At 36.2% G+C, this 26,272-nt stretch overlaps 6 protein-coding genes across 8 annotated transcripts; 3 read left to right on the plus strand and 3 right to left on the minus strand.

The window, feature by feature from the left end:
* Positions 1-203: 203 nt before the first annotated feature.
* On the minus strand, positions 204-2,534 carry brn (beta-1,3-galactosyltransferase brn). The gene has a single exon (XM_088037126.1). The coding sequence runs from the start codon at positions 2,468-2,470 to the stop codon at positions 1,403-1,405; it is 1,068 nt and encodes a 355-aa protein (XP_087893252.1). The 5' UTR covers positions 2,471-2,534; the 3' UTR covers positions 204-1,402.
* Positions 2,535-3,302: 768 nt separating this feature from the next.
* On the plus strand, positions 3,303-5,705 carry LOC148174500 (2',5'-phosphodiesterase 12). The gene is made up of 3 exons (XM_088037119.1): positions 3,303-4,757; positions 4,805-4,922; positions 5,397-5,705. The coding sequence occupies exons 1-3, from the start codon at positions 3,432-3,434 to the stop codon at positions 5,663-5,665; spliced, it is 1,713 nt and encodes a 570-aa protein (XP_087893245.1). The 5' UTR covers positions 3,303-3,431; the 3' UTR covers positions 5,666-5,705.
* A 58-nt stretch (positions 5,706-5,763) lies between these two features.
* LOC148174501 (uncharacterized) lies at positions 5,764-6,195 on the minus strand. Its single transcript, XM_088036835.1, has 2 exons — positions 5,985-6,195; positions 5,764-5,930 (listed from the first exon to the last, which is right to left on the minus strand). Exons 1-2 carry the CDS (start codon positions 6,193-6,195, stop codon positions 5,764-5,766), a joined length of 378 nt encoding a protein of 125 aa, XP_087892961.1.
* Positions 6,196-8,356: 2,161 nt separating this feature from the next.
* SMC2 (structural maintenance of chromosomes 2) lies at positions 8,357-12,770 on the minus strand. The gene is made up of 13 exons (XM_088037114.1): positions 12,413-12,770; positions 12,056-12,367; positions 11,903-12,013; positions 11,578-11,856; positions 11,391-11,528; positions 10,709-11,344; positions 10,513-10,659; positions 10,205-10,468; positions 9,956-10,157; positions 9,569-9,909; positions 8,936-9,523; positions 8,682-8,891; positions 8,357-8,635 (listed from the first exon to the last, which is right to left on the minus strand). Exons 1-13 carry the CDS (start codon positions 12,578-12,580, stop codon positions 8,522-8,524), a joined length of 3,510 nt encoding a protein of 1,169 aa, XP_087893240.1. The 5' UTR covers positions 12,581-12,770; the 3' UTR covers positions 8,357-8,521.
* A 1,748-nt stretch (positions 12,771-14,518) lies between these two features.
* LOC148174503 (LAMP family protein lmp-1-like) lies at positions 14,519-19,268 on the plus strand. 2 transcript variants are annotated; one of them, XM_088037127.1, is made up of 5 exons: positions 14,519-14,706; positions 17,315-17,920; positions 17,968-18,162; positions 18,230-18,368; positions 18,912-19,268. In XM_088037127.1, the coding sequence occupies exons 1-5, from the start codon at positions 14,652-14,654 to the stop codon at positions 18,973-18,975; spliced, it is 1,059 nt and encodes a 352-aa protein (XP_087893253.1). In that variant the 5' UTR covers positions 14,519-14,651; the 3' UTR covers positions 18,976-19,268. The 2 variants fall into 2 exon arrangements, with proteins under 2 accessions (XP_087893253.1, XP_087893254.1); XM_088037128.1 differs by lacking the exon at positions 18,912-19,268 and adding an exon at positions 18,543-18,811.
* A 496-nt stretch (positions 19,269-19,764) lies between these two features.
* nrv2 (nervana 2) lies at positions 19,765-25,446 on the plus strand. 2 transcript variants are annotated; one of them, XM_088037129.1, is made up of 4 exons: positions 19,765-20,005; positions 24,233-24,490; positions 24,547-25,005; positions 25,061-25,446. In XM_088037129.1, the coding sequence occupies exons 1-4, from the start codon at positions 19,816-19,818 to the stop codon at positions 25,162-25,164; spliced, it is 1,011 nt and encodes a 336-aa protein (XP_087893255.1). In that variant the 5' UTR covers positions 19,765-19,815; the 3' UTR covers positions 25,165-25,446. The 2 variants fall into 2 exon arrangements, with proteins under 2 accessions (XP_087893255.1, XP_087893256.1); XM_088037130.1 differs by lacking the exon at positions 19,765-20,005 and adding an exon at positions 22,064-22,315.
* Positions 25,447-26,272: the final 826 nt, after the last annotated feature.

Consider the following 26,272-nt stretch of genomic DNA (forward strand, 5'->3'; position numbering starts at 1 on the left):
AAAAAAATTGAATTTGCGAATATTTCCGCAAAAACTCAAAAATCGCTAAAAATTATACTTCTTAGGCGTCGCGACGCCAACCAAACCGTGATAAAAAACAAATTTTTGCGTCAGGTTCTAGAGCTTTGTCAGCTATGAGCGTATGCAAATTTTCAAAATTTTATCTTTAAAATTAAAGACGATTTTGGGGGTGGACACAAGTGTTGCCGGACCCTGTATAAGGTTGGCTTCATTGTCCCTCTAGAATTTGGCATATTTAAATTGCCGTGAAGCAAAATTACGTAATTAATTAGTGCGAGCTCTTAAACTGCTCCAAGTGAAGTGAATTTCTCTCATCATATGCGACTGCTGTTAAGAAACGGTAACAAACAAATTGAATTTTGACACATTACATTGACAGAACTTACACGATCGTCTTTTGTACCCCAAATTCCACCACCACCAGTGCCACATTTGCAACAGGAAAGAATTACACGATAAAAATTTTAAAATTGGTGACCGTGGTTGGACATTTGCAACCTAAATCGACTGTAGGTAAAAAAAACAAAATTTGTTTACAACCAACTTTATATTTTCTTACAAAATAATGTCACTTTTTGGTTCTAATTTCCTGCACATTTGAGTGCAAAAATCTTGGGCAACGTGTTTTTACAGTTGAGTTCAAAACACAAAGTTTAATATTTGGTATTAAAATCATAGGAGAAGTAAAATAGGCAATTGCAGAGACGGTCAAAAGTAACTGGTACAAAATTTAGTTGTGTAAATCTGGCTTTTAATCATTAACGAAATAGATACCGTCATTACATTGTGACAGTAATAAAACATGTAAACATTGACGATGCTTTTTTGTGGAACCCGAAACTTCGTGCCCTAAAACCAATTTACACAGTAAAAAAAGTTTACCGAGTACTTTTGCTCGTCAGTGTGATAATTTCCAAGATTTTTTTTGTGAAAATGTGAAAATTTGTTCTACATTGCCCAGGGATTTCCATGTTTCCAAATTTAAAGTGTCAAACTTCAAAATCGGCAGTGCTACCAACATGTAAAACATAATTTTCCCGTTTTTTTTATTTTTTCGTTGTCAGCTTGACTAAACTCTACGTGATCAAATGACAGTCTTATATCACAGCTCTAATACAGACGGTTTAGGTTGCAAATGTCCTAATTTTAATTCAAAGTTAAAATCCTGATAAATTAGCTTTGGCAATTTTAATATAACAAGGTTGGCATCATTGTCCCTAGAATTTGACATGCGACTGCAGTTAAGAAACTGTACAGGAACAGGAACGAATTACACGACGAAAATTTGCAACCTAAACCACTTGCAACTAAAATAATGGAATTAAAACCGAGATATTTACGTACAACTAGCAACTAGCCAATAACTAAACAGAATTTGCTCTCAAGCAAACCCTCTGCTCCTTTGCTCAGTCCAAACATTCATCAGTTCAAGTTGGTCAGAAAATCCATGAGAAGCCACCACATACTTATAATTCGCTGGATTGTAACTCAACTTGCTGAAGTAGAAGTTCTCGCAGTGATATGGCTCAATTTTGCTTTTATAAGCCAACAAACCCACATAAATATCGTCAAACCTGAAGTGTTTGGTGTAAAAACTTGCATAATACATGTCCATCAAGGCTTCTTTGGACAATACATAAGCGCCCGCCGTAACATAAGGGGGCCACATATGATACGGATACTCTTCTAACGAAACATACCACTTACTACTCTGATGGCGATGCGGCGCAGATTTAAAAACATATCCCGCATAAAACCGCACATTTTCATCCAAATCAAAATCAAACTGACTAAGTTTCCTGCGATTTGCCGGCTCGAGGTAGTCAGGATAAGCAGTGGGGCTCCTGATAAATCTCAACAAGTTCTTGGTGGATACATAATAGTCATCATCAACAAAAAAATAGAACCTCGCATTGGGGCACGATTTCACCGCCCAAGTGAACCCCATCATGGTCTTCAGCGTGTTGTTGTAATAACTGTCTGTGAAGTTAGCCTGAACTAGGTCCTTAAATCTACCATTTTCTTCATTCAGTCTTGATTGTAAGTCTTCGTCGTTTCGCTCGCCTATCAAGAAAACCGTCCGGATCTCCACGTCTGAGAAGCGGTGCTCAAAGCCCCAGCTGCTCCGGATGGCCACGCGGCGCTGCCAGTTCTCGGGGGATGATTTTACCAGAAAAACCAGGCGGAGGGACTCCACATTTTTGCACTTTTCCACGCATGGCGAAGAATAATGGAAATTGTAGGAATTAATCGGGGGGACTTTAGGGGTTGTGTTGGCCCGCAGTTGTTGCACGAATAATTCTATTTCGCCGTCGTAAGGGTAGTGAAAGTTGGTGTCGAAGTTTGTTTCGAAAACGTGAGTCAGAACGCCGAAGTAATAGATGAGGGACACAGTAATTAGAGCGAACCACAGCTTTTTGGCTTTTTTTAGAGTCAACATAATCGACATAATGAAATGAAATAATTGGATTAAAACTTGTTGCTACATTTTAGAAAAGTGAGGTTACGAACCTCGTGGCCATGTCCAGCTGACATAACTAGAGGAAAAAAACCTAGTGGAAGGGGTAAAACTTTTAAAATGGGTCACTGTTCGCCAGGAGAGAATTTTATTCGAAGAAAATTGCTCATGAAAACGAAAACCTCCAATGTGTTCTAAAACACCCTCTTTCAAAAAAAGCCAATTTTAAATCATCGTAGGCTGAATTACTTACATTTTGAAAATTTATGTTTCATAATTGCATTTTTTTATTTTTAAAATTTTTGATGGTTTAACTGGTTAAAATTCTATAATCGACAACAGAATATTTGCTGAGAAAAGCATTTATGTCATACAACTTTAAAATCAAAACAACTGGGTAATAAAAATTCCAAATGACATAGTTGGCAAATTATTATAACTACACTGCGCCGCAAAATTAACGCAAACTTTAAAAATTGATTTTTATTAATATGTACATTCACTTTAAAGCTATTTTGATTAAATTTAAATGTGATTTTTACCTCGACTTTTACAGTTGGCCTCAACAGAATGTTTTACTTTCTCGAATACTGATAGTCAGTTCTTACTAAACGAATTTTTGTCACATTACTCTTCCGTCGAACTCGAATAATTTGTGTTTTCTGTTTCGAGGTTCAACTGTAGTTTCAAGGTGAGGGAAAGAAAACAAATTCATTGATTTTTGTACAAATTTCATTAACTCAGACTCAATACATTCATAATATTATAAATATTACAATTATTATAATTCAAACATAACTATCTCTAGCTATAAATCTTAAACACTCTTATTTGTTTCTTAATTCTATAGTTGTCATTTGGAGCTGTCACTCTGACAGTTCATTGTTGACACGTGCTTAACCTACAATTTCCACAAAGTTTCGCACCGCTCTAACCTCGATTATCTTCACTAATGTTGATAATCCCCTCAAATTTGATCAAAACCCTCCGCCGCTTGCACAAACACGTCTGTAAAATGAACCAAGCCTACTTGCGCCACTTACAAGACTCCGACAAGTTCGAACTAACCTTCCAATATGTGGACTCCAGTGCCCGTGTCAACCGCCAGTTTAATTTTTGTCGGCAAGCCACCGAAACTGTCGCTAGTTTCACCCAACGCGTTGCCACCAACATCGAGAAAGTCGTGAAGAAAAAGAACAAAAACCAAAGCGCCCCCGTGGAAGTCTCCGTGAGCCTCGACGGGCTTCCAGTGGACGAAACGCTTCTCTGTGGTGACATTTTTAGTGGTTCAACGAGCAAAGTGGGGCTGCACGTGTGTGGGACGGAATATAAAGTCATTGTGAACTCCCCATGGATTAGTGGAGTGACACTTCCAACGTCGATTCTGGCCGGATTTCCGGTGTATCCTTCAAAGTGGGACAGTGTGTACACGAAGACGCAATTATCGGAGTTTTGTTGGTACAAATCCGAGAAGAAAGACGCCTGGGAGTTAATAGGAAGTGGTTTTATTTATAAGTCAAAAGTTAGTGATATTGGTAACTTTCTAAAAATCTCTTGTGTGCCTAAGAATGACGTGGCGGAAGGCCCCGCCGCTGAGGCCGTATCCTCCACGCAAGTTCAAGCAGGCCCGGGGTTTTGCCCATTTGAAACTCGCCACCAATTCACGCAGCATCACTGCGAGAACGAGACTTTTCGCGTGGTGTCTTACAACATTCTGGCTGATTTGTACTGCGATCAAGACTTTACAAGAGAGGTTTTACATCCGTACTGCGCCTCTTATGCTCTGGGTATAGACTACCGGAAGCAGCTTTTTATTAAAGAAATCATGGGGTATAACGCCGATATTATTTGCTTGCAGGAAGTCGATCGCAAGGTTTATAACTACGATCTCCACCTCCTATTCGAACAATTGGATTATGGTAGCAACTTCTGTGTAAAACGGGGTCTTGTCCCCGAAGGCGTCGCTCTTTTTTTCAACAGGAAAAGATTTAAGCACTCGGAGGCTCAGAGACTGGTGCTTGCAGACGAATTCGAGACAAATCCGTTGTTTTCAAATCTCTGGACTGTAGTTTCTGAGAACGAGCAGCTAAGGGGGCGCATTTTGGACCGGTCTACCGTCCTCCAAGTTAACGTGTTGGAGTCACTGACCAATGACGAAGTTCTAGTCGTGGGGAACACGCATTTGTACTTTCACCCAGACGCTGATCATATTAGACTTTTCCAGGGGGCTGCTATCATCAAGTATTTACAACACGTCTTGGAGGGAGTTAAGACGAGGGTATGACGCAACGACTGTTTTAATTAAATAAGTTCGTTTTGTCTTAGTTTCAGAAAAGAGTGTCTTTGATTCTATGTGGGGACTTCAACAGTGTTCCTAGTTGTGGTATTTACCAGTTGTACACCAGTGGGAGTGTCCAGGAGAGCCATATTGACTTCCAGAGCAGTTAGTTTCAACCACAAAATTGCTTTTTTTTAACCCTTTACCGCCCTATACATACAGGATGTACCCGAATAAAGTGTAAAGATTTAAACGCCAATATCAGACCACGGAGTTTGAAATTTCGCGTTCCGAAACGTCCATATAAGACACAGGGCGGATTCATTAAGTTTACAGAAGTATGTCTGCGCATATTTTTCTTGTCAAATTTTTGCATATTGCATAGTGCTAACATCTTATATTGGTCAATAAAATATATTACCTCTATTTATTTAATGAACGTTTCTACATATATGAATCCGCCAAGTGTCTCATACTATATAGGACAGCTTAGAAAAAATAGAAGACAAACATTTTTTTTCAAGATTTTTATGTACGATCACCCAGGTATCTAAAGTAAACCTCATATGTAAAATCTATGAAAAAAAAAAATTATTTGTGGTAGCGGCCGTTAATGGGTTAATCCTCTTTTGTGTTTAGAGCCAGAGGAGGCGGTCAGGATGTCTCTCAACCAACCCCTACGCCTTAAAAGCGCGTGCGGGACTCCAAAATACACGAATTTTACGGCGGGGTTTGCGGACTGCCTCGACTACATCTTCTGTGAGGACCAAAACTTTAATGTTGAGCAAGTGGTGCCCTTTCCAACGTTAGAGGAACTGACACAGTACACAGCCCTTCCCAGTATTGTTGCCCCATCGGATCACATCGCCTTGATAGCTGACTTAAGTTGGAGGAAAAACGAAAAATAAAAAGTCTAGTCGTACAAACGAGTAAAGAGTCGAAAAAATAGTTAGTGTTGTTATTTTCCACATACTAGCTTAGTTCCTTACATTACAACTTGTAAACTTCACCTAAGTATTTCTTTATAGTTAGGGGGTTCCAACAAAGTCCGCTTATTGATCATCGGTCGATGAACGTACGCCTGTTTCATCCCTGCAATGATCGCTGTCATCATCCCGAAGAATAACGCCACAAACAATCCAATGAAAATTGGGTAAAATATCACTACGAAGACTAAAAGACAATGTTAAAGTAAATATAAATCAAAATATTTCACGCCTATCTTACGCCACGTCTGTTTGGTCCAATGAAAGACAGTCTTCTGCTCTGGATTCCACAGAAACAGTTTAAAAGCCTCAAATTTCGTGAGTCTGGTCGTAGCATTAGACTTGCGAATCTGGTCAAGTTCTTGGACCGTGTAGATGCTAAGATCGCGGGAACTTTGGGGTTTTGTATGGTGGCTTATGTCGCGATGGCCTGACAAGGGGGTGGTCGGCATTTAGGGCGGTTTTGACAAGTTGACATTGGAGTAAAAACTGCAAGTGTCAATGAGTGTCAAAAATGAGAAGTGAAAGTTTGACTTTGAAGAATCAGAACATGGCCTTATCATAAATTCTAGCGCTATGTTGCACTAAACGAGTCTTTTCCACTTAAAATTAAATTTACCCCCTTAATGTAAACATAATTTGTTAAATTTACTATTTTAGTTATTATTTCATTTTCAATGTTTGCTTTATGAGAACATTTAAAAGACTATTCCATGCTTATAAGTTAACATCCAATCAGATTTGAGATCTACCATGGTATTATCGCGGCAAGCCTTAGCACGATGCTGGTGTTGTCAACCATGGTTACATAAGCAAATTAATTTTTTGACGTTTAAAAATGAGTCGTTTTGCTAATAATTCCGCTGACGAAATTATTATTATTATTACTACTGTATGCATGGAATAGTCGTGCAAAATACAATTCGTAGGATGAATATTCTGTGATAATTTAGACTTTTATTAGCAAACTCAATTTATGTTGCTCTTAGAAAATACCACTCGTTGCTACGCAACTCGTGGTATTTTCATAGCAACATAAATTTCGTTTAGCTAATAAATCGTCTAAATTATCACAAATATTCACCTACTCATGGTATTACTATTGAAAAGTTAACATGATATGGAATTATCCTCTTAAAATTTGGAATTTTTAATAAAATTTAAATTGCAATATTGTAATTTTTTTTTGGAATAATTCTGCTTGCAGTTTCTGTTTGTTTGGGTCCCATACCAAGTATTTTGTTATTAAGTTATTTCTGATTCCCTTGATTAAATGTGGTGGATCGTAGAGTAGCGCAATTTCTTGATTTTGTACAACTATCCGGTTTTTGGACTTTTTTCTCAATATAAAATTTTGTCGATTCCTTTAAGAGAAGATTTATAGCCGCTTGATTGTTTTGGCACTGGTCACATATTATTGCCATAACATTTAATCCACAGTTTTGTACTTCTGTTAACAAAAGTTTCAAAGTTTCGGATAACAACAGATTTTATAGCAGAAGAAGAAAACCAATAATAAACTGGTTGTTTCCATTTCCTAAACAATTCGCAAAGACAGAAAACAAGAGAGTGCTCAACAATTTCCAAAGTATTATTATCATTAGAATTTTGAAAACCAAAAATTTGATCTTTATTTTTGTCATAATCCAATGAGGCAATGATAGAAATTTCATCAAAGACTAGTGTGCACATCTTATCTCGCTGGTTCAATTTCAATGCAACATCTTTTAAATTTTCGAATAATACTTCGTTAAAACCATGATTTATAGGAAATTTATTTAACATCGATTTGGAAGCGCAAACAGTTGTCTTAACTTTGAATAATTATAATAATATTTGGGATAGGAAAAAGTGGACCGCATCATTGCCCAACATTTTACTTTTCAACTTTAGATTAAAACTCTGAGCAAGTTTTAAATGTTTTCGCTATAAAAAAACTAGAATTTTGTTAGGACGTGCCAGTTTCTTATATTTCAGTACATACTTTGAATTTTGTTTTCTAACTGGTGACAGATTTCGTTTATACTTTTTGAATTGTGGTTGTTTGAAAAGATCTTGTAAGATCTTTTTCGACTACAGATTTTGTCACCTAGTTCAGGGGTTGGGTATCGTTTACAGTAACTTCTAAAGTACTTGTTTCTTGAATTTTTGACGCACAATTATCTAGAAAAAATGATTGTAAGTAGTTTATAATTTACATCACCTAAAAGAATACCGAAGGGATTAATTGGCTGAATTTAAAAGCCTTCCGTTTGTTCCAAATTCGGAAAAAAGTAAAGTATCGTGAACTAACTGTGTACTTTGCCTGTATCTAAAGCTTCTAAATTTCTATTGCCCGTTCTCTTCACCCATTCTTTAAACCTCTCAAAATATTTGTCAGGATTTGGAAATCGGTGGAATTTAGGGCCAGGGGGTGAAACACGTTTGAACACTGCACAGCTTCATATTATTACTTTTTGTTATGCAATGACAATTTTTTGAGAAGTGGTAACTTAGAATAATCTATTAATTCGTCGTACTATATTTTATTGCTAGGTTTTAATTTAAAATTTGGATGGGAAGGCCACCTATTGACTTGAGTGGAGTGCAAACAAGGAAAAAGCCACAAAAAAAAACAGTGATTTGGCATTCTATTTACAATTTTTTCTATGGAATCTATAAAAGTTAAATTCTCGAAATAGACCACCATCTCCAATCAAAATATTTAATTTTAAATTAATCAGTATAAATTCTTAACAAATTTCGCCCTGTAAAAGAAATTATTACTGTCTGAAAGATTCACGCCCGCCTGTTAACAGTCCTGGATATCGTAGAAACTCCATCCACAAACTGAGTTTTGAATAACACATTGGCATTGCTGAACATTCCATCTTTGAGCGACACAATTATGAACTACAAAAAACAGTATAAATATCATCTCACTGAAAATCCCACATACCTGAGACTTCTTAAAGTGAGTTTTCAACATGTTCCCTATATTCTGCGTGTGAGAGAGATCCAACGCCGCATCCACCTCATCTAGAATGTACAGAGGAGCCGGTTTGAATAACAACATGGCTAAAATTAATGAAAGAGCGGCCAAAGAACGTTGCCCTCCGCTTAACTCCGTCAAACTGTCCTTCCAAACTCCTCCCAAAGATACTTTAACCTTTAGAACAATTAAATCAATTTCACACTGTTGTCGTACGTTACCTCCAGTCCTTGGAATATAGTTTGCCCCGTCGGTGCCAACAACTTTGCGTTCGCCCCCGGTAGTAACGTGCTGAAAATCGAGCCGAAATCCTTGGAAATTTGGTCATACGCCTTGGATAATATCTCCTCTTTTTGTCGGTCAAGATTCTTAATTATTTCAATTAATTTACGTTTGTCTTGTTCCACGATCTTCTGTTTTCGTTTCAGTTCGTCGTATTCTTTTTCTTGTTGTTCAAAATGTGTTTGTGCTTTGTTGTTTATAGTTCTACCGAGAGCGTTTTTTCTTTCTTGGCCTTTTCGAATTTTCTTTTCCAGTTCTCTGGCTTCTTCTTCTGTCATTTGCTCAGCTTCTTCCAAGTTTGTTCCCTTGACCCGTTTTTTCAAATCTCCTTGCTTAGCTTCAAGATTTTTAGAATCATTTTTAAGGCTCTTCAGTTTATGTTCGTGTTCTTTGAGTTTGACCTCACACGTAGTGATGAGGTTTTCGAGTTCTTCTTTTTGGCGGTTTCGTTTTTGGATGTCTTTATTCTTTTCGGTGATTAGTCCTTTTTCTTTTTTCACAACGGATTGAAGGGTCAAAATTGTATCCTACAAAATTCGCTTATTTATCTGTCATCATTTTTTTTAACTTACAGTCAGAGAGTTGGATTCTGTTGTGACTTCTTCAAGCTTCGCTTTCAATTCCGCGATCGTTTCTTCACACTTTTTGATTTGTTGCTCGGTGTTTTCCAAGCTCTTCTTTAGTTCTTCAATTTCGAAGTTGAAGTTACGATAGTCTTCTTCTTTCTTCGTCCACTCTTTCCGACTTTTATCCGATTTTGCCTTCAACTTGTGCATCTCAGCTTCAGCTCGTTCTATTTGTTGGTCTCTACTGCCTTTGGAGTTATTGATGACTCTGTTCTCGAGTTCTTGGACTCGCTCTTTAAACTTGCACTCGTTTTCTATGCACGTTTGGATCTTTTCCTTTAATTCACCTAAAAAATTGGTCAATTCACGCAAAGAAAATCTCTGAAAACGAACCTATTTCTGTTTGGAGGTTTTGGATCTCTTCTTGTTGCCTATAATGCGACGTCATCTTAAAATGATCCGTGATCAGCTTCAAGTTGTTTTCTTTAAGTTCTAATTGTAGCTTCAAGTTCCTGAACTTCTCCTCTTTCTCCCTCATTTTCCCAATCTCTGCTTCCGCCTCTTCTAGTTGGCGCTGCTTTTCGCTCAACTCAGCCTAGAGTGTAAATTTTAGCCCCAATTTAAATAGTCTCAACACTTTACCTCAGCTTGTTTGATTTCCTTGAGTTGGCTCAAAACAGAGCCGCCTTTCTGAGGCGCACCTCCAGTCAAAGTACCCACTGGATCTACTATATCGCCGTCCAGTGTGACACATTTGCGTTTGATACGGGGATGGAAAGCCACTTGTCTTGCAACGTTTAAATCCTTACAAACAAAGACATTGCCGAAAATATACTCCATGACTACTTTAAAGCGTTTATTGTAGTCGAGGTGGGCCATGGCAGGTTGAACATTTTCTGCTCCAACCTGAAGAAATATTAGTCGATTGATTTTGTGTTGCTTTGACTTACTAAGTTTTGGGCGAAAGAGATGATGTTGTTGCTCATCACGTTGACTTGGAGTTTGTTGACTGGAATGAAGGTGGTTCTCTGTTGGAGTTCACCTTTTTGGAGGAGCTTCTTGACGGTGATATCAGTGTCGGTGACGACGTTGTAGAGCTGAAAAAGTGATATTATATTCAAAATTACGTATCACTGATAGATTTACTCTTCCACCAGCTGCGGTCTCAATGGCAACATTAGCGACTTCGTTCTTCACTTCAATCAAGCGACAAACAACGCCATAGACGCTGCTCTTCTTAAAATTCGGCTCGGGATCCCGATACTTAAATTGCGTGTAGGGTCTCCGAACCTCGAAATCATCAAGTTTCTCGTTCAACGCGCTGATTTCTTGCATAAACTTCTTTCTGTTACCCTGCAATTCGATCATCCTGTCTTCTTTAAAATGCAACTTCTTCAAATCATCCTGTAACTTGTTTATCTCTTTACTGGTAGCATCATGCGCCTGTTGGTGCTTCGCAACTTCGTTAGCACTCGACGTCCGCTGCTGCTGCTTCTTCTGCAACTGATCTTCACAGAACTTCAATCTCACGTTGGCTTGTTTCATTTCACTCCCGGCTTTCGATGCTTCCTGGCGGACATTCATAAGTTGCTCTTGCAGAGTTTCGGCCTCTCCTTCGTCGTTTATCTCCATGCCGGCGCTCAACGCCTCGTACCGTTTTTGAGAACAGAGAAAAGCTTGAGTGTCCATTTCGTCCGCTTCTTTTAGCTTGTTGAAAAGAGACTGGACTTTCGCAAGTTCGGCTTCTTTGTGTTTCAGAGTTTTCGTATCGTCGACAAAGTTCTGAAATTTCAAGTTTTATTTATGGAGGAGTAAAACGGAGTGAAACCTTTTCTAGTTGAGTTTTTGTGGCGATTTCAATGTTTATGTCGTCCGTTATGGCTTTGACTTTTGCGTTAATCTGGGCTTGGGACTTTTCGGCGGTTTTGAGCTCAGCTTCCGCTTTCTGTAAGTTCTCGTCGCCTTCCTAGTAAAAAATTAGTTTAGTATAGAGATGGTGAAACGTGAAATCTTACCGCCTGAGCCTTCTTCGTCATTTTCGCGACATCATTCTCAATTTCTTTAATTTCGTTCTTGTGGTTCAGCATGTCATCCTCAATATTCTTCATGGTAATCTGCTCCTGCTCTATTGCTTCTTTGGCTTTAATATACATCCTCTGGCAAGCAACATATTCATAGGCCTGGTATTTTTTTAAACAATACTCTAAATCTGTTTCTATCTTTTTGTATTCCAAGAATTCGGACCGCTCGTTTCTTAGTTTGAGTAATTTCGGTTCCAAATCTTCCGTTACGACCTTAAAATGAAACTGTAATAACTAATAAAGACTCCTCTTAATCTACCTCTTTTATTTCTTTTAGCTTGGCATCTTTCTTCACAATGGTTTTTTGAGTAGTTTCCTTTTTTGCTTCATACATTTTAGTCCCCGCAGCCTCTTCAATCATCGCTAAAATCTACACGCAACGTTACAAACTCAACAACCCTTCAAATCTTACATCATAAGGCTTCATATTCAAAACTTTGGTAATCTTCCCCTGCATAATCAAAAAATGCGGATTGTTAACATTCATCTGAATTGAACAAAACAAATCCTGGATTTTCTTAGCCGGAACAGTAGTTCCATTAATAAGAAACTTGTTTTTCCCGCCCAAAACAATCTGTCTTGTGATTGTGATTTCTGTGGAGTTTTCATAGCCAGGAGGACACTGATTAGGATTACTATTATCAAAAGTTATAGAGACTGTCGCCTTGTTGACACCGCACTGCCCGCTTTTGTAGATCAAGTCTTGGAGATTCCCGACGCGGACCTACAACTTTGTTGACGAAAAAAATTTTGAGGTTATATAGCTTACATGGCTCAAATTTGAAATTCCCAATACGAAACAGATTGAATCGAGGACGTTTGATTTTCCACTGCCGTTTAAACCGGTAATTGCGTTGAATTCTTTGTCGAAGCCGGCAATTTCAGTTCGGTGGCCATAAGATTTGAAGCCGTCGAGAACGATGGACTTTATGTACATTTTGGGGAGTTTGTAACGAGTTTAACTTTCACATTTAATTGGCACGATGTAGTAAAAGTATTTTTAATTTAAATGACGAAACAGAACAAAAATTCAGTGAAAAATGCGCTCACATTCGCTGGAAAAAAATTAACGGTTTTCAGACGAATTCACTTTTGAATTCTTGGCGGCAAATATGAATTGAATATGACATTTGGGCTTAAGTTTATCCACATGGCTATATTTACTCTATACTCTATTTAAGAAAAAATACGCAATTTGTTGTTTGAACTGTAGTTACAATAATAGTTGCAAATTTATTTAGAAGTAGATTTTCGATAAATTAATAATTTCATTTTGTGTATATTTGATTGCATAACCAAAAGATTTTTTTTTCATTAATGTCACCATGGTTACTCAATAAATAAAAAAACAATTTGAAGATTTGGCGTCAAAATAAAACGTTTCGTAATTTTCCTATAACGTCAAATTGTCATAATAAAAAAAACGGTTTCATCATTCAAAGGAAATGGGTGAGTTCAGTTTTTTTAATTAGAAAAAACCTTTGACTTTGACCGTTTATTAAATTCCAATTTGGTGGACTTCAACCTTCATAAAAAAGAGTAACTTTCTGAGAAAACATCTCTTAACAACCAAAAATAAACTGGATGTTTCAATTTCCTAAACAAACCGCAAAGATAAAAAACAAGAAGAGCGTGGTCAGCAATTTCTGCAAGTATTATTATCATTAAAATTTTGAAAATCTGTATTTTTGTCATAATCCAATGAGGCATGATGGAAATTTCATTGCACATCTTAAATTTTCGAATAGTACTACATATGTTAAAACCATGATTTATAGGAATTTTATTTTATTTTTATTTAATTATTTTATTTATTTAATTTTATTTATCGCCAGTGTTTGTCGATTTGGATGAAGCGCAAACGGTTGTCTTAACTTTGAATAATTATAATAATATTTGGGATAGGAAAATGTGGACTGCATCATTGTCCAACATATTTTTATTTTTAACTATAGATTGAAACTCTGAGCAAGTTTTAAACGTTTTCGCTATAAAGAAGCTAGAATTTTGTTAGCACGTGCCAGTTTCTTATATTTCAGTACATACTTTGAATTTTGTTTTCTAACTATTCTATTGACAGATTTCGTTTATACTTTTTGAATTGTGGTTGTTCGAAAAGATCTCGTGCAGGGCTTCTTTTTCGACTACAGATTTTGTCACCTGGTTCAGGGGTTAGGTTATCGTTTACAGTAACTTCAAAAGTACTTGTTTCTTGATTTTTTGACGCACAGTTATCTAGAAAAAATGATTGTGAGTAGTTTTTAACTTATATCACCTAAAAGAGAGTACCGAAGGTATTAATTGACTGGGAACTGCTGAATTTAAAAGCCGTCCGTTTGTTCCAAATTCGGAAAAAAGTAAAGTGACGTGAACTAACAGTGTGCTGCATGTACACTTTGCCTGAATCTACAGCTTCTAAATTTCTATTGCTCGTTCTCTTCACCCATTCCTTAAACCTCAAAATATTTAACAGGATTTGGAAATCGGTGGAATTTAGGGCCAGAATTGAAACACGTTTGAGCACAGCTTCATATTATTACTTTTTGTAAAAAAACTTGTTATGTAATGACAATTTATTGAGAAGAAACTATTAATTATAGTATCAATTATAGTATTATATTATCTAATAGTATAGAATAACCTATTAATTTGTTGTATGTACTATATTTTATTGCTAGGTTTCAATTTAAAATTTTAAAATTTCGATGAGAGGGCCATCTATTGGCTTGAGTGAGTTGCAAACAAGGAAAAAGCAACAACAGTGACTATTCTATTTACTATTTTTTCCATGTATCAGAAGAGGAGTAAAATTGGGTAATTAAGAAGAGAACTCTTCCGAATTTAAATTTCCCGCCCCGCTCTGTTTTTTCCGCCAGAGGCGCCTCCTGTCCTGCATTGTCCTGATTCGTAGAAAAACCAGTGTTTTGACCGTTGACGTTCAGTGCCGTCTCTACATTAAATTCGTGCTATTTGTTAAATTTTTGTTATTGTGAGAAGTGTTATCAACAATGGGGCTCCTGAAAGCGCTCTGCTTCGTCTCGCTTGTGTATCTGGTGGCTGCTGGTACGTCCACACAAACACGACCTACTGTTGTAGAAAAAAATGTCTTACTTTTTATTTCTGGTAACAGGAAAAGTCAATAATTGAATTATCACAAGTCATTCGCGTGATGTTGATTGCCTACAAGTCAGATTGTTATTTCCAGGGTTTCTGGGCGTAATGTTTTCACTAATTGATATCAAGTTTTGCGTAGAGGTCCCAAACAGGCCTTGAACGAGTGATATTGTGCGGCTTCGAGTATTGATATTTGTGGGGGTGAAAACGAAGGCGGAAGTGATTCTTCCCTTATCTTCTACGATTAAAACAGTCATGAAATGTAAATTGAAGGTCAACTTTGTTCTTATGATTCGTATGAGTCAGCGATTCAAAATCGGGTGCATTAGTCGGTGGTTACCCGGATTCTGGGGAATTTGATAACCGAAGGGAGGAGCCTATGTAAATTAAAGTGTGTTGGTAGCCCTGGAGATCCATATTAAAAGGTGTAGAAATGGGGTTAATACAGTGTTACCAACAGATTTTACATTGAGTTGCACTTTGACCTTAAATAAGGGCGTTTTGCCAAGTCAGCGATTCAAAATCGGCTGCATTAGTCTGTGGTTACCCGGATTCTGGGGGAATGTGATAACCGTAGGAGGCCTATCTAAGTTAAAGTGTGTTGGTAACCCTGGGGTCCATACTAAAAGAGCCAGAAATGGGGGATAATACAGTCGTACCAACAGATTTTACATTGAATTGCACTTTGACCTTAAATAAGGGCGTTCTGTCAAAAATTTGCTTTATTAGACCACTTCAAAACGGTAATAATTGTGACCAAATTAGATCCTACAAATTTGGCAACTATCTAGAGTGCGTCATTTTTCACTTAAAGCGCAAATAAATATTTTAACAATAGGAATATAATACTACTTTTATCTATTTTGTAACTGCAATACGTTCTTAAATCGCAGTGATAAAAAATTATCAACAAAACGAATGTAAACGGAATAAAATTCGCAATTAACACGCGGAATTGTACTTGTAGGTTTGTTTTTAAATAATCGATAATGTATGTATGTATTTACAATGTCATAAATGAAGAATATGGTTATGTAATAAAAATAAAAACACTGAATGAGTGTAACGGAATAACAAAAAATGTAAACAGGAACTCTTTTCTCTTCTCGATAAGAAAAAAATCATTCAATTTTATTTATTTACTGGCCTTACATCGTAGAGGTGTATTGGCATCGATTTATTTAAATTAGTAGCAATAAATGATTTATAATTTAGCAATATTTGATAAAATTTAACACATAAATTTATTGCTGCGATAATTTATTAGTCTTAATTTATGTATTGAAAATGGCTTTTCTAAGCATTAATCTAACGAAATTACAATGCTCAGTTGCTACGTTTTTATAGACATGCTGTAATAACATCAATGATGAAATATTTGCATGTGCGCAGTTATAAACTCAGTCCGTCAAAGAGCCACTGTCAATTCAGTTAGAATTGCCATAATAATAATTAAACTTGACATTTGACCGGAAAGATAACATTTCGCATAGGATCAGTTTATTGTTTTTTGATTTTCTCTTTATTTTCTTTGATAAATTCTTTTACAGCCAGTTTCCTCCTTTCATAATGCACATATAGTTTCAGTTTTCTTTTGCACATTTTCTTACGAAGCCTCACTCAATATTTCATTTCTTCTTTCATTGTTTCTGCTGGTTCTTTCTTTACAATTTTACATGTTTTTTCAATATCTATTCTAACTAACATCTAGTGGAAAGTTTTGTCAGTTTTAAAGGTTTCCAAGCTATATATTATCTCTTCATAAAAACAGCTGGCTGTGTTTAACTGATAGTGGTCAGATATTTTTAAATTTCGTGATATTATAGCGTCATCCATAATAATACTTTGATAACACTGTGTAACAATGAAAATAATGATGATACTTTTTCGTCTTTATAGTTAGAGCCTGACGTTTGTTTTGCCATCATTGGTTCTGTCGACCTGACGTTATTACAAATTTGCTGTTTTTGCTATTTTCCTCACCATGATAATGTAATAAACTAGGGAATTAAAAATGGTCTACACCTGAGTTCCTCTGATTTTCTTGTAATTTCCCTGATTTCGTCAAACCCTCGGTTCAACCTCTCCTTATTTCGTTGTGATTTTGCGTAAATTCCCTTGATTTCTTTGTGATTCGCCCAACTTCCTCAAATTTCTTTGTGTTTTCGCAAAGCTTCCTGTGATTTCGTCCAACCTCCTCCCTTATGTTCTTGTGTTTTCGTCTAACTTCTTCTGATTTCCTTATGATTTCGTCCAACCTCTCCATTATTTCCTTATGATTTCATTAAATTTCCCCTAATTTTCTTGTGAATTTGTCTAACTTCCCCTGATGTCCTACTGATTTTCTTTGATTTTCTAGTGATATCCTAACGATTTCCTCTGATTTCCCAAGACTAATACACCGATTTCCCAGGGAGTTTAACCCCTCGGTAATAAACACCAAAATAAAGATATCTAACAGTCTGTAAAAATGGAGCTCAAGATTTCTGCTTTAAGTGAAGAAGTTTTTATGAACTTCAATGGCAGTGGTGTTATACAGTTTTTTTTTTATTTCTAGGAGATGGTGTATTTCCTGGACCTCCAGGAAACAACGTGACTACTACAGCGGCGCCTACAACTTCAAGTGAAAAACCAACAACGACGCCTGTACCAACCACTAAACCTACATCTAAATCAACCACCACGTCTACCACCCCCAAACCAACCACTACTTCGACTACTACGAAGCCAACAACAGCATCAACAACCACTAAACCCACAACAGCATCAACAACCACTAAACCCACAACAGCACCCCCAACAACTAAACCAACTTCACCAACAACCACTGTCAAACCAACCCCAACACCTAAACCCTCCCCCATAGGCAAATGGACTGTTAATTACACCAACACCGACAAAATCTGTTTAGTTCTTGAAACTCAACTTGAAATTGATGTTCATTACAAAGAAGGCAACACCACGAAATCGGTCACTGTTAGTATTCCATCAACAGCCACGTCCACCGGCCAGTGTGGAACCAACATAGAGAATATAACTCTGGCTTTTAATACCCCCAATGGTACCAACAATGCAATCAGATTTAACTTCTTGAATAATACAAAATCGTACGATGTGGACTCGGTGATCGTCATTTTAAATATGACCGTTCCTGGAGGAAATGGTAACGAAGAAAATTTCGTAAGAGAGATCATTGTTTTGTTTTTGTAGACACAATCCCATGGGTCATGGCTCACAACAAGACTGCTTTCTCGACCCCTCTGAAAAATTCCTACAAGTGTGTGATGGAACAATCGCTGGATTTGCTGCCTCAAACGAACACGAAGAACTACGGGGCCACTTTACGTGTCAGCCACTTGCAATTACAGGCGTTCCGGAATACGAATACCACGAAATTCGACGAGGGTGAGTGGAGCTTTAATGGCGAAAAAGGCAAAAATCTCAGATTACACGACATGTAACTTTTTTTTAGCTTTGGACTGCGCGTCCTCTGAAACCCCCGATGCTGTGCCGATCGCAGTGGGCTGTGCTCTCGCCGCCTTGATCATCATCGTCCTCATCGCCTACTTGATCGGAAGAAGACGGTCTCAAGCTCGCGGTTATCTCTCCATGTGAGTTAAATTGAAAACACTCCACCGCTTCTGTACGACGGGTCAGTGTACTGAATTTAACGTTTTCCTTTAATACGTGTTTTCCCTGTAAAATAGTATCCGTTGTCGAGTTTGCAATTTGTTCTCCTTTCGTTTTTTTTGCATTAATTTAGTTTCGTTTTTCTCATTTTCTAGTTTGTAACTCCATGTATACTCCCGCCAAAAATCAGATTAAATGGATATTACTCTATAGGTCAAAACTGAAGTTTGTCCAAGTTTTATTTCTCGAATGTAGTGGTGTATAATTTTTTAAATATCGATTTTTTTATTGAATTTAGTAGTACCAAATACAGACTAGGTACTTTTATAAAGATTTGGTATGGCTAAAACTGTATAGGCTGTGACAGCGAATTATTAAAATGTAAATGTTGCAATGTGCAAACGTTAATAAATTTTCTGGGATATATTCTGCTTTTTCTTCGTCCCCCGTCCCGATTTTCGTGCTTGTGGAGTGTTTTTCTTCCAATCCCAAGTTTTTCACGATTTTAATTCGTTGCTTTTTAGGTTCGCGCACACTAAAAAGGAAGAGGATTACATACCGATGAAAAATTTGTCGTGTTTTAATTAAACAATCAAATACGCTTACAATACGCCACGTTAACAGAGTGATATTATTTGGATTCGTCCAAGTAGCTTTAAGTTCTCGATTTTGATACAGTTCGATTCTAATGAAATGTGATACTAGAATTAATTTATTTATTTCACTAGGATCTAGTCGAGTGAATTTGTCTGTATTTAACTCGTCCATCTGATAAATATACGCACATTCATTCAATTCGATTTTGCAAATTTTACACTTTAGACGCATGCAACGTGTTCTATTCTTTGTATCTTTGTTAAGTCATTAAAGTTTTAATCGTTTATGGAAGTTTTTTTACTCCGCTGCGTCACAAAATATGACCACTTCACGTCGTGTCTTTCTGCTCGCCTGGAAGAAGGGTTAGATAGTCCGAACCGCTTTCTGATTAGAGCGGACAGCGCAAAAGTCCAGCAAAATGCCCCTTTTCTGTGTGCCGCTCGAAAGATATCAGCATTTGACGTCGCGTTTTTCTGTGCAAATGTATACTGCTCGCTTGGAAGGAGGGCTAGATAGTCCGAACCGCTTTCTGATTAGAGCGGACAGCCAAACAGCCCAGAAAAATGCCCCTTTTCTGTGAGCCGCTCGAAAAATGGTGAAATTTTGTTGAAAAATTGTTTTTACCGCAGTCCGTCCAGAACAGCGATCTCAGATTTACTGGAACAAGCTCGAAGTTGTTGCGTACCGCTGCCATACACTCTTTTATTTAGAACTACTGACAAGGATGTGTTTATTCACACACAAAATCGCTAATATCCGGGACCCTCCTACGGTCCATCTCGTTATGCCCTCGTCAGTTGCACATGACTTCTGCCTCGGCTGCCATCGAAGATGCCGTCCTCTAACAACCTCAAGAAACAGCCAGTTCGCTCTTTGAGCAAACAAGATGAGCTCCTCAACATCCAAACTCAATACTTTGTGAAACTCGAAGATTTGAAGTTGACGAAAAAACAGAGAGTGGCGAGGTTTTTGTACGAGCAGGAATCAGGGAAAGTGTGTGGTAGGACTCCGGCAAGTTGGTGTAAGTTTTTTTTTTATTACATCTAGAGCAAGGTTAAATAGGATGCATGTAACAGTTATTATAAAATTGCTCGTTTTTTATCCGTCTAGGACTGTGAGTAAATCGTTCTACTTAAAGTACTAAATAGGTGCTTAATTGAATGACACATGACCACGGCTGGTTTTGAGTGGTTCTGCTCAAGGGTTTTTTTTGAGGAGAGGGATTGTTTCCTGATTTCCCTAGACAGGGGTGTTTTGTTCTTTTTAATTAGAAGAGAAGAGGGTTGGGGCGGGTGACTGTAACGGAAATTGTATTGGAACTTTATAGAATTATTGTAAAGTTGTATAGGACGGAAGTTGCGTCATTGTGGATTCTTTGTGAATCGCTTGCGCTTGTAGGTGACAATAGAGTCTAGTTTTTTTTGATTTGGACGTTGTGGTTAAAAAATTAATGCTTCAATGAAGGAATGAATGAAAAACTAAAACTTTTAAAATTCAAAATAAAAATTTGTATCTTTAGTTGTGTTAGAGCCACATCCATGAAATTAAGGGAGGTTGCTATTCTTGGCCCATTTATTAACTGTACTGAATTTCAAAATTGTGGAACAACAGGTTCGAATTTTAAAAATTTTTATTTTTAGGACGGACCCAATAGATTCAAAATTCAAAATAGAAATTTGTGTCTTAGCCACAGCGATGAAATTTAGGGAGGTTGTTATTTTTGACCCATTTAATAACTGTATTAAATTTCAAAATTTTGGAGCAACAGACGCGAATTTTGGAAATTTTTATTTTTAGGACGGACCCAAAAGTCTGAAATTTCGATATAATAAACATTTGTATCTTTGGTTGTGTTTGAGCCACAGAGATGAAATTTAGGAAGGTTGCTATTCTTGAATCATTTATTAACTCAGTCAATTTTCAAAATTCTGGAGCAAGAGACGCAGATTTTAGAAAATTTTATTTTTAGGACAGACCCAAAAGTTTCAAAATTCAAGATAAAAATTTGTATCGTTGGTTGTATTAGAGCCACAGTGATGAAATTTAGGGAGGTTTCTACTCTTGACCCATTTGTTAATTAAGCCAAATTTCAAAATTCTGTAAAAACACGCGTATTTTGGAAAATTTTATTTTTAGGAGGAACCCAAAATTTTGAAAATGTGAGATAAAAATTTGTATCTTTGGTTGTGTTAGAGCCACAGCGATGAAATTTGGGGAGGTTGCTACCCTTGAGCCATTTATGAACGCTGCCAAATTTAATTTAATTTAATTTAAAATTAAACAGATTTTAGAAATTTGTATTTTTAGGAGAACCAAAATTATTCAAACTTCTATAAAAAAAAGATACCTTTGGTTGGTAAATAATGTAATAAAATAATTTTTTTGGTCAGCTCCTTACAATATATTTGTGCTAATTAAAAAAAATATATATAAGCCCACACTTCCACATTTATTTTAGGACTATACCGAGACAAACTTAGAAGTTGAAATTGAACAAAAGATTCGAACTGGGTCACGAAAGTTTGTCTGTCGCGATGAATTGATTAAACCAAGCGCAATCGATTCTTTTGTACTTTTTATACTGTACTATTCTCGGTCTTGGTCTATTCGATCTTTTTTCGTGTCAGAGTTTTTAATAGAATCTTTTTTGTTCGTCTGTTTTATACTCCTAATAAATTTCATTTTTCTCCTTGTTTTTACGTAGTTCTTATAGTTCTGTTTTGTCTTCTTCCTTCTTCTTGATCTCCTTTTTGATTGTAATTTTTGGAAGAATATAATTATGTAATAACAAGAAGCGAAGGATAACTAGCACAACAAAACTAGAGAATTAAACAAAGGAACAAGCGCAAACAGAAGAAACGTGTAAAAGTAAAAGTTGCTTCAATAAAGAAGCAAAGACGGAGGAAGAAAGGCAAAAATAGGGACAAGAAGAAAAAACAAGTTGGACAATAAATACCCGTAATCCTGAAACGCTAATTTTTCTTCTTCATTTTCCTTATCCACCGCGCAACTCACCGTCAACAATACAAACAAACCTTCAACACCGCGCACGTATATTATGGGTTGCTTGACCGCAACATTTCAAGGAAATTAAAGCCATGCATACCTCACCTGGATGAGTCGCCCAACGATGGAAGTCGAGTGGTAATGTGGTAGTGGTCATCGAAGGTGTGGCGTGTCGAATGTATTTTACAAAGTGACGTATTTTGTGTATTTCTTAATATTAAGATGACTTCTGGAAAGCAATATCCGAGTTCTTTCGATATCTACAAAAGAAGGATACATGATAAAGAAAAAGGAACGTATTTCAGCCGAACACCTGAAAGTTGGGGTATGTTGAGACGTTGACTGTTTGTTTGTTTTGAGTTTTGGGTTTGGGAGTTTTGAATGCGATTGGCGGCAGATGCGCTTTGACCCAAGTTCAGCGGGATTAAGTGGGTTTAATGTAATAACCTGATAACTCTGTTATTGGTAAATCTTATTACTCGTCGGAAAGAAATTGTGCATGCCAAACATTCTTTTATTTACAAACAGTATTAAACTCTGAGATATTTGTTGTAATAACGGTATAGTTGAAAGTTGCTGTATATGTAGATACACAGGTGGACCGAAATCACTATTCTATGGGCTTTTACTTTGTACCTAAATCCTAATTACTTCATAATTAGCTCCCTTGCGAGTAGAGATTTAATTAGGAACTGTTTTTAAAAAATTAATTTTTGCTTTTCAAAATCTAAAAAAAAATAATTTTAATAAAAACATTTAAAACTCGCATAAATAAGTACATATACCAGAATTAGGTACTTTTCAATTATGCAATTTTTACTTTACCAACGGTCAGTTTGGACCGGTTTTTTGCCAAACAATGATTCATTTCCCCAATAGAACTCCTGCAATTTACTTATCTACATAAATAACAGCTGCAGACAAACTTCCACAGATTTCATTGGCTGACTCATATAGGTACAAGTTAAAGATTAATTACAACCACATTATTACATTCATAATTGACTTCAGCAGGAAAGTTTTCTCTTCTCTGCTTTTGGCGTCATTTTCTTTCTTCTGATGAATTGATTTTTAAGATCTTTCTTAGGTCTTTCACAATCTTTTACATTCTTTTTCGTTACTCGATAATATTTGGTCCGTCCTAAAACGAAATTTTCTAAAATTTCTATTTCTTGTCCGAACATTTTGCACTTTATTACAGTTATTGTACACTTTAGAAATAGTTACTTCCTAAAATTTTATTGCTATAACTTTAAAACTAACAAAGATACTAATTTATATAAAACAAGTTTAAAATTCTTGGTTTGTCCTTAAATAAAATTTTGTAAAATCTTTATTTTTTGTTCTAAAATTTTGTACTTTGGTACAGATAATGAACACTTTAAAAATAGTAACTTCCCCAAATTTCATTGTCAAAACTTAAAAACTAACAAAGATTCAAATTTTAGTGAAAAAAAGTTTAATAGTTTTGGTTCGTACTAAAATGAATTTTTTTAAAATCTCTATTTTTTGTTCTAAAATTTTGTACTTTGATACAGCTAATGAACACTTTAAAATTAGTAACCATCTCAAATTTCGTAGTCATAACTTAAAAACTAACCAAGTTACAAAATTTAATGTATTAAAGTTAAAAATTGTTGCTTCGTTCTAAAATCAAATTTTCTAAAATCTTTATTATTTCTTGTCCAACCATTTTGCATTTTGCCACAGTTAATGAACACTTTAGAAATAATAACCTTGCCAAATTTGACTCTCATAACTTAATAACTAACAAAGATACAAATTTTAATAAAAAAAGTTGAAAATTTCTGATTCGTCCTAAAATGAAATTTTCTAAAATTTCTATTTCTTGTTCAAAAATTTTGTACTTTGGCACAGGTTAATAAACACTTTAAGAATAATAACCTCGCCAAATTGGATTGACATAACTTGAAAACCATGAAAGATACGAATATTAATAAAAAAATTTAAAATTTTTGGTTCGTCCTGAAATGAAAATTTTCTAAAATCGTTATTTTTTGTTCTAAAATTTTGTTATTTGGCACAATTAATGAACACTTTAAAAATAATAACCTCGCCATATTTCATTGTCATAACGTAAAAACCAACAAGGATATAAATTTTAATAAAAAAAGTCGAAAATATTTGGTTTTTAGTTGAGATTGCAAAACTACTTTTGTTTCCTAAATCTTTATTATTGTCATGCTATCGAATAACTTATATAATCTGTTTTTTTTTCTAGCCAAAATCGGGCTTTTTTACCTGATCTTCTATGGCATGCTCGCCGCCTTGGTGGCCATCTGCATGTGGGTCTTCCTCCAAACTCTAGATCCTCGAATACCAAAATGGCAGCAAGATTCATCAGTAATCGGTACCAATCCAGGTCTCGGCTTCCGACCAATGCCCAAAGATAACGAAGAGAGTACTCTCATCTGGCTCCAAGGCACCAACAAAGCCAATTATTTGAATTGGTACGACAATATAATGGAATTCTTGGACAGTAAGTTTTTTATTTATTTTATTCTTTCCACTTCCTCAATCAATCTTTGTTTGCAGAGTACTACACGCCCGGTAAAATCGAAAAGGGCAACGCTTACCTCAAAACCTGCACATACACAGAGTTGCCAACCGAAAACGAAGTCTGCGAAGTGGACGTGAAAGATTGGGGCGACTGCAGCAGAGATCAGTTCTTCAATTACTACAGGAGTTCCCCGTGTGTCTTTCTAAAGTTAAATAAGATTTATGGATGGAGACCGGAATACTACGACGACCCTTACGACCTTCCCCCGGACATGCCCAAGCAACTCCAGCAGCACATCCGCAACATAACCAATCCCAATGAGAGGCGGAACGTCTGGATTTCGTGCGAGGGCGAAAACCCCGCCGACGTCGAATATCTAGGTCCCGTTCAGTTCTACCCCCCAATCCAGGGATTCCCGGGGTACTACTTCCCGTTCCGGAATTCCGAAGGTTACCTGAGTCCGTTGGTAGCTGTGAGGTTCTTAAGACCAGTTTGTGAGTGATGGATATTTCAGACGACGCGACTTTTGATTTTGTGATTTTTTTCTAGCTGGGATCGTTATCAACATCGAGTGCAGAGCTTGGGCCAAAAACATTCAGTACAGTAGGGCGGATCGAACGGGCTCCGTGCATTTCGAGCTTCTACTGGATTAGTGCCTTTAAACGTGTCTTTACCAATTTGGTGTCGTTTTGACATAGCTTTTATACATTCCGATTAGAGAGGCAGCTGTTTGTCTTGTTTTAGACTTGCCAAAGAATCTGTTCCATTTTTTAGTGAATTTGGTCAAGTTCGGTTGAGTTGTAGCTGCGCATTGCGTTTTTTAATGAAACAGTTTCATTGTGTTCGTAATTTAATCACATAATATTGTATATTTGCTACATTGTATCGTGTTTATTTTGTTATTATTCAGTGTTCAAATAAATATTTTAGTCAAATCCGTCTATAATTCCTTCCGGGTTACGACCAGTTCGTCCCCGACAGTTTGCCCTCGTCAATTCGTCTCGGGTTCTTTTGTCCCCAAGGCAATTTACCCTCAGTTTAATTCGTCCCGGTCCGACATTTGCTAATATGTAATTGAAGAAGTAAATATTTTAGAATTTTTCATATGTACTACTAATTCACAGTCTGTCATAATTAATTGTTCAAAAAATAAATTAGCTGCTTTCTTGCAATATATTTATCTAATACTTCTTGTTTAAAACCAACAATTTTTGCTCCATCTTCTAATCTGTCTATTTCAGTAATGATAAGTTTTAAATATTTTTTCCATTTTTCTTTCTCATCGTTGGGAATGTATGAAACTAGTTTGTCCATTTATGACTGAAAAAGTTTCTAAAGATTTACTAATTAATTCATTTGCTTTTTCATCTAAACTTATATTTTTACGACTACCCGCTTTATGTTCAACATTATCGAATATTTTTTTATTTTCTCTCTCTTTTGTTCCCTATTGTTCTGATTTGTTCTCTTTTGTTCCGGATTGTTTCCATTTGCTCTCACTTGTTCTCGTTTTACATGCAATCTTAATGCCAACTGAATTTAGTCCTATATTTAGAGAATTTCTGAAATACTTTTAGATTTGCAAAAATCTGTTTTTGTCAGATTTTTATTAATGGTCGAATTGAGATATTCAATGGCAAAATTACGATTTCTCATTTGAGTTACTTCATTGATATTTTTTGGTATATTTAGTTTTTTATCTTGAGTAAAAGATTTGTAACTATTTTTAAATTGCTGGAGTTCAGATGACTGACAAGAGCT

Source organism: Gnatocerus cornutus, chromosome 5 (assembly GCF_029298725.1).
Source record: "Gnatocerus cornutus isolate USDA-ARS CGAHR chromosome 5, icGnaCorn1.1, whole genome shotgun sequence".
NCBI lineage: Eukaryota > Metazoa > Arthropoda > Insecta > Coleoptera > Tenebrionidae > Gnatocerus > Gnatocerus cornutus.